This window comes from Colletotrichum gloeosporioides, assembly GCF_011800055.1.
Source record: "Colletotrichum gloeosporioides strain Lc1 chromosome Unknown consensus_36, whole genome shotgun sequence".
Lineage (NCBI taxonomy): Eukaryota > Fungi > Ascomycota > Sordariomycetes > Glomerellales > Glomerellaceae > Colletotrichum > Colletotrichum gloeosporioides.
The window spans coordinates 539,999-547,820 of NW_025544681.1; the positions used below are offsets into that span (position 1 = coordinate 539,999).

Here is a 7,822-nt window from a genome sequence, read left to right on the forward strand (position 1 = left end):
ATTGCCCGTCCTCCTCCTCCACACTCACCTTTCTGTCCAACTCTGCCCTCTTCACCCCCATCAAATCTGCATCTGCATCTGCTCTTTTCCCTTGCGTTATCAATCTTTTGTGTGCATCCAGCTCTACCGCCCCCCAATACCCCCCAACGACCTGGCTTTACGCTAGCACATCGCCCCCAGTTTGACCTGGTCTTTTGCTGACGGCTGGCGTGCTGCCTTCGTTTAGTTCGCGCCATAGAGAATTCCTGGAGAAAGTCACTGTCGCATGAAAAAAAAGTTCACACATACTCGTATATAATTCACCAGCGGAAAACCCAAAAACCTGCACCCACGCCACCAGCAAACGGAGCAGAGTCACACACCTTTTGCCGCCACAGATACCCCTCATAGATATCTTGACGAAACACTTTTGCGTCGAACCACCTTTACGGCCGCCTACCAACTCGCAAACCTTCCGACATTTTTTTCGCACTCAACATTCTTCAGGGAGTACCAATAGCGGAGAAGCGTCACCACAGCGAGCATAAAAGTCGCGATCTCGCATCCGACGTCCGAAGACCGACTTTGCGCCAACTACACGAAAACCCCTCGAGAATGACAACCACTGTAAGTTGCTTTCCCTTTTACTCCACGCGAGGTCCGGAGGGGGATGATGGACTCCCGGATGCGACGATGCGAGCGCGCGGCCGTGTGTCTCAAGACTGCGCCTAACTAGCGCCATCATGGCCCTTGGCTCGAGTCGCCAACTCGGCGCTCGGAACTTCGCCTAGACCTGGCAGCTTGCTCAAAAAAAGAAGGCTCGCCTCGTGCTGTCCATCGTTGTTCCTTCCCGTCCTTCGTCGTCCTCTGCTCTCATGGCTTCCACGTTACTAACTTGTCACGTTCCACAGGCACGGCCAGGTCGCTTCCAGACCTTCCCAGCGATGGCAAACGGACGAGACGAGAAGACAGCACCCGGAGCCGCGCAAGCCTTCGGCTCCAACCACCTTTACACCACAGGATCAAACATCTGGACAACGACCTACGGGGGACCGGGCAAGGCCAACACTGGAAACGCCAGAGCCGAAGACGCATTCACAACCCAGCCGTCGGGCTCTGGCGCACTCGCCGCGGGCTCGGAGGCAGACACTTGGGGTCAGGGCCCATGGAACCAGGACGGCACCCAGACCCGATCTGCTTCCGGAAGCACGTCGCCAAACCGCACACGCGACAACCTGCACAACAGCACCTCGTCATTCTTTGACAACGCTACCATCGGACAGGGCCGCGCCTTCATCAACGGCCGGCCAAAGTCGTTTTTGGAGGAGGACAAGGAAAATGCCAGCTTCGGGGCCAGCTTCAACAGTCCGTATGAGGGGTACGCCAGACAGGAGAAGCGCGGCTCGAAAGAGACTGCGTATCTGGCCGGCCTGGGCGCTGTTGGTGCTCCCTCCAGAGACAGCAGCATTCCTCCCTCGCGCCAGTCTGATGATTCGCACCACTCGCCCCCTGCGTTCCGAGACACCTTTGGTGGTTATGGCCATACCCCGAGCAATTCAATTGCCTCGACTCGCCCCATGCCTGCCCACTCTTCGTCCTTCCCCTCGCAAACTACCAACCAGCGCGCTTTCCTGGCGAACAACAGGCAGATGGAGGATTCGGATCTTGCCTCCACGTTCAAGAAGTCCTTGACCCTGGATGATGGGTCCGGAATCGCCCAGACCATTGGCGGTGGCGCACCGGGCTTCCAGTTCAACCCTGGGTCTCAGCCCTGGAGGGCAGACGTCAACGGAGCCTTCCCTGATGCCTACGCCGACCCTGTCGCACAGCAGCAGTATAAGCGGGGCTCCATCGCCAGCATCTCTGGCACGCCGGCTCAGTACCGTGTCGTCACCAGCCCCAAGACATATGCGACCCAGACGTCTGATCCTTGGAGGTCATCGTCTCGCGACCTGAGAATGGTCTCGGATGGCGACCGGCGGACCCCGGTTCAGCCCTTCATCCCGGCCCAGGCGCCTACCTTCTTCCCCGCGGGGCCTTACTACAACCCCAACTTCGCCGGACAATTCGCTCCCCAGGTGTACGACCCCTACATCAGGCAGCAGATCCCTATGCCCGGATACGGACTGCACATGGCGCCGTACTCCATCCCCGGAGTGGTGCCGATCCGTGCCACCAAGGACCAGGACCCGAGCAAGGGCATGCGCAGCATGCTTTTGGAGGAGTTCAGGTCCAGCTCCAAGTCCAACAAGCGCTACGAACTTAAGGACATTTACAGCCACGTCGTCGAATTCAGCGGCGACCAGCACGGCTCCAGGTTCATCCAGCAGAAGCTCGAGACGGCGAACAGCGACGAGAAGGACCAGGTCTTCCGCGAGATCGAGCCCAACGCTATCCAGCTGATGAAGGACGTCTTTGGCAACTACGTCATCCAGAAGTTTTTTGAACACGGCAATCAGGTGCAGAAGAAGGTGCTGGCCTCCCAGATGAAGGGCAAGGTCGTCGACCTGTCGATGCAGATGTACGCCTGCAGAGTTGTCCAGAAGGTGAGTTCCCGCATCAATCTGTTACTGCCCCTTTACTGACTTTTCACAGGCATTGGAGCACGTCCTCGTTGAGCAGCAGGCGGAGCTCGTCAAGGAGCTTGAGCCGGAGATTGTCAAGGTTGTCAAGGATCAGAACGGCAACCACGTAGTCCAAAAGATCATTGAGCTCGTTCCCCGCCATTACATCAACTTCATCATGGACTCTTTCCGTGGTCAAGTGAGCACCCTGGCCTCGCACATGTACGCGTGCAGGGTCATTCAGCGCATGCTCGAATACGGCACCGAACAGGACAAGGAGACGATCCTCGGCGAACTGCACAACTCAACTCAGAGCCTCATCACCGACCAGTACGGCAACTACGTTGTTCAGCACATTATCGAGCACGGCAAGCCCGAGGACCGCTCAAGAATTATCCAGCTTGTCATCTCTCAGCTGGTCACCCTATCCAAGCACAAGTTCGCCTCGAACGTGGTTGAGAAGTGCATCCAGTTCGGCACCGCGGAGGAGCGCAAGGGCATCCGCGAGCAGATCACTTCTCAAGCCAGTGACGGAACCAGCTCGCTCCAGTTGATGATGAAGGATCAGTACGGCAATTACGTGATCCAGAAACTGCTCAACCTGATTGAAGGCTCCGAGCGCGAGGCCTTCATCGAGGAGATGAAGCCCCAGTTCAACCTCCTCCGCAAGACGAGCACTAGCCGCCAGCTTGCCGCCATTGACCGGCTCCTCTATGCCACACAGACCCTTCCCTCCAAGTCCGGAGGATCTCAGGCCGACTCTACCGCACCCACCCCGGTTCTGACGATGGAGCCCAACAGCCCTCAGAGCAGCAGTCCTCCCAGCACGAACGCCAGCGCCATCGGCGAGGTCGCGGACGACGACAACAAGTCCGGGGTGCCCGGTGGTGTGAGCCTCAAGGTGCAGGTTGAGGAGGCTTAATGCAAACCTGCTCACGAAACTTCGTTCGGTATGATGGCGTCACGGTTGCTTCGAGGTACTACACAAATGCATCACGACACGACACGGACTTGATGATCCCTGCCGTGGGTATCACGTCTCCCACCTAATCTCTTGTTTTTACAACACACCCCCGAATATGCAAAAACCCAACACATACACGGCTGGCGAGGTCAACGGTAGAAAAATTGTTTGGACAACATACTTTTTTGGGGGATCCAAAAAAAAAGGGCTGTTTTGGCTTACTTGTGTTTTCTTTACCTCTTGATGGTTCCTCTCATTCACACACTCCTGGTTCATACATCTTCAGAAAGGTGGAGTATCAAGGGACCAAAAGGCTGAGACATGTACGTAAGGTTGGAGAACCGGTCAAGGGGGGCAAGGTAGACGTTCACGGGTGCATCTTTTTTGGGGTTCACGGACGATTCACGTGGGCGAGATTGAACTTTTGTCTTCATGTATTTTATTGGAATTATCGTGTCTATGCGATACCAGCGTTAGTCTGACGGATAGACCTGTCAATAGACAAGTGCAGTAAAAGTAAAAACGATGAGCACGTATGCAATGGGGTCCTGTGTGACGGTATCGGGACGGACATCCAGGGACGTTCGTCTGGATGTAAAGGAGCCGGATATCCGGTGCATCTGGAAGGCATGTCCGGCGACGTCCCAAGATGTTCACGAGCTGACAGCTTCGGTCAGCCAATGCAAAGATGCCCGATTCAGGGACTACCCAGCATTAGCTAATCAGGGGTCCCAGCCATTACATCATGGCGCCGACGTTAAGCGGTAGGCTTTGGTGTCAATCGGGCACCTGAACTAGCTCCGACATTGGTCCCGCAAACCCTTGTGCGCCCCCACGTGTCCAATCGTCCCGCAGCAATTATCGTAGGAAATTGGACCGGGTGGGCGTTCCGACCTACAAACCCCCGTCACGCATGACTGATTCTCCCTCGTTTCTTCTCTCCTGCAACCTTCAATGCACCGCCCACGATGTCGACGACACGACTGACTTTTTTGTACCCGCACCTCTACCGCACCCTGCGCGCCAGCGAGCCCAGGGCATCGTCGACATGTCGCAGCAGCAGCAGCAGCAAACGGGCCGCCGCCGAGGTTCGGAGGAGAGGGTACGCCGCCTTCACGCCGACGCCCGAGGCCCGACAGTCCGGCTTCGCACCGCGGCACGGCAAGGGCATCGAGCCTGTGAAGGCCGAGAGCGACAAGGCGCGCAAAACGGTGCCGGCGCCGAAGCCTGAAGCAACCACCACCACCGCGCCGGAGAAGACCGCCGACTCGTCGGCAGCCAAGCCGAAACCGAGCGGGACCGCATCCGAGCACGGGGCGGCGGAGACACCGACGTCAACGACAACAACACCCACGAGCACACCACCACCACCGCCGGCCGGCGAGGAGCAACAGCAGGAGGCGGAGGAGGCCAAGGCGGCGAAGCAGGAGGCGCGGGACCAGGCCAAGAAGAGCGGGCCGCTGGAGGCGGTCCTGCAGATGGGCCCGCCGGAGCAGGTCGCGAAGCAGCACCCGCACATGGAGACGCCGCCGTACGTGCACCACTTTGACAGCTTCTCGCTGGTGAAGCAGCTCGGCGGCGGGGGGTACACGGAGGCGCAGTCCATCACGGCGATGAAGGCCATCCGGGCGATTCTGGCGCACAATCTGGATGTGGCGCAGGAGAGTTTGGTGAGCAAGAGTGATGTGGAGAATGTGAGTTTTGATTTAGGTTGCTGTGAGGGCGAGGGCTAGATGCTGACGCGGGGATAACAGGAGACGTACCTGTTCAGGGCGGCGTGCTCTGAGCTGAGCACCGAGGTGAAGAACAACCAGAAGCTGGCGGACGAGGAGATGAGGCAGAAGAGGACGCTGCTGCAGCATGAGGTGGACATACTCACGCAGTCGCTGAACCAGGAGCTGCTGACGCTCAACGACAACGTCCGCGGCATGTTTAACGACCGCAAGATGGCGGTCAGGGAGGAGCAGAAGGCTGGTGAGAGCGTGGTAAGTGGCCATCGTCCCCCCCTTTTCTGTGTGAGATCACATACTAAGACAACTAGATCCAACAAATCAACTACAAGATCAGCCTGCACCTCAGCAGCGACGCCAAGTCCGACATCGAGGGCCTGCGGTGGGTGCTCATCAGGCGGTCCGTTATTGGGATCCTCTTCATGGCCGTCGTGACGCTCGGCACGCTGCGGTACGGGTCGTATGTCTCGCACGAGAATCAGAAGGAGGCGGAGAGGATCAAGAAGCAGGTCGAGCTCATTCAGAAGTCGCATGGCAAGAATGATCATAGCTCGTCGCCGGATGCTGCTGAGATTTTGGCGGCGAACTAGAGGGTTCGGGAAGAGAAGGAACATGTTATGAGGAAGTGTTTGGGATGATACCCTATAGACAACATGATACATTCCAATGAGAACGGCGGTCCAGTCGATAGAGGTGTGTAGGGGGCGGCATGTTAGGCCGCAGATGGCACTTCCTTTCTTCTGGATACAGCTGGTGCAGGCAGCCTGGTGAGTGAATGTGTGTACAACGAGGACGTGTCCCGCGGGTGGTGCCGTGCGTCGGCCAGGTATGTTCAAACCTCACCAGGCTGAAGATTTGGCCCCACGAGCGATGGGTAAACGGCGTATGAAGAAAGGTGGTTAGCAGCGGCGCACTCGTACGTTAATGAGGTTGCTGCTTTGATTACGTTGATTAGGTGCATCACACTCAGATCGGAAAAGAGTCCATGCTAATCCAAAAGCGTAAAACTACAGGAAAAAAAGCGTCAAACCCGAGAAGAAAACTCAAGCCTCTAGACCAGTTGGAATGGATCGCTCTGATCTGCATGGCTCCACTTCTGTTGGTGATCTCAAACCTAGATATGGGAAACGAAGGAAAACAGGCGGAGCGGCAGAAACGTCGCGGCGTCAGACGCGCCCAGCTGGATTGGTCTTGGTCGTCTGGCAGAGTGATTGCTGCGATGCGGTCGCTGCAGACGCGGCCGACATCCTATCCAATGGGATGAACGACAGGGATCAGAATGACATGGACTGCTGCAGGGCAAAAAGTCGTGGGTTGGGACCGCTGACAGGGGGTCGGGCTCAAAATCTCCACTTTGCGTTGGATTGGTCGTCCGTTAATCCTCACGCTGGAACCTATTCAGGATATATAAACTGGGAAAAGTAAGAAGAATGGTCTTTGGCATTCAGACAATGGTACGCTATTCTTTTCACCTATTTCTTTCTTACCTAGACGGGTGGGCAAGGACGCCTTGATCGTAAGGGCGTATAACAAACGGATCCTCCACGTTATTTCGAGACCTCTTAGCATGGTTGCCGGTAATTCTTCCTCTAGCTTGAGGTGTACCAAGCTCGAGTGCAATTCTAGATTTTCCAACAAATCAAACTTGAACAGGCACATCAAGTCTAAGCATGGTCCAAAAGCCCAGGCGGCTTGTGGGAAGGAATTTCCGAACCAACCTTGGAACATTAAGCGCCACATGAAAACCTGCGGCGAGTGCAAGAGAAAGAAGGATGATGACAACCCGACTTCGCCAGAGAAGCAACAGAATGACGCTGAGAGCCTCGATCTATACGACTTCCTTTCCGGGGACGGGGCTGCCGGTCAATATGATTCAATCTCAGGAGACATCAGCAACATTGATATAATCTCTTGGGGCTACGAAGAATACCCATTTGGCTTAGAGCATGAGTAGTTCGAGGATAGATGTTGCGGTCTATGGTGAGTTCTGATATGTCTGTACTTTAAGAATTTAAATAACACGCTTCGCAAAAAGTGGTGGAGGTAGGATGCTTATGTAGAGAGGAGAAGTAGGGAACTCAGCAGTTTAGGAGTTAGGCTCTTTATAGCGAGAAGTGGTAGCATATGTTCGATCTTGCAAAATCAACGAACACTATTCTTAACTAGCCGGTTATTTCTTCTATTTAGTGAATATAACTTTCAATCTTTTTTCTCTTCCCTGAGGAGGAGAAGAAAACTTGAGACTAGAACAGCTATTATTGTTATTCTGAGTTAGGGAGAGAAAAAGAAAACAAAAAAAACCGGAGGAAAAAAACTATCATGTGTCGCTGAGGTCAAACGCATGGATATTCTCGCAGTGGACATCACAACCATTGGAGAGGTTTTCTAAATGACAAATTGCTGCACTTTTGACGCTCTCGTTAGTGCCCCAGAATTCAGGAATCGATTTAGCAGTAGGGTGAGTGCGATCCCATGAATTGGACGAGATTCTGAATAGGGCATGGAGGGCGTGGGATATCGGCCGTCAACACCTCGCCTCCGCTAACGCAGGTCGAGGCTAACTGAAGAACGGAAGAAATTGGGGG

The 7,822-nt window shown here is 55.2% G+C and overlaps 2 protein-coding genes across 2 annotated transcripts; both read left to right on the forward strand.

Annotated features, from left to right (window-relative positions):
• Window positions 1–594: 594 nt before the first annotated feature.
• On the forward strand, window positions 595–3,465 carry GCG54_00006061 (uncharacterized protein; the record flags this gene model as incomplete). Its single annotated transcript, XM_045406075.1, has 3 exons — window positions 595–606; window positions 891–2,525; window positions 2,575–3,465. 3 exons carry the CDS (start codon window positions 595–597, stop codon window positions 3,463–3,465), a joined length of 2,538 nt encoding a protein of 845 aa, XP_045265458.1.
• Window positions 3,466–4,475: 1,010 nt separating this feature from the next.
• GCG54_00006062 (uncharacterized protein) lies at window positions 4,476–5,827 on the forward strand (the record flags this gene model as incomplete). The annotated part of the gene is made up of 3 exons (XM_045406076.1): window positions 4,476–5,201; window positions 5,262–5,492; window positions 5,549–5,827. 3 exons carry the CDS (start codon window positions 4,476–4,478, stop codon window positions 5,825–5,827), a joined length of 1,236 nt encoding a protein of 411 aa, XP_045265459.1.
• Between the last annotated feature and the right edge of the window lie 1,995 nt (window positions 5,828–7,822).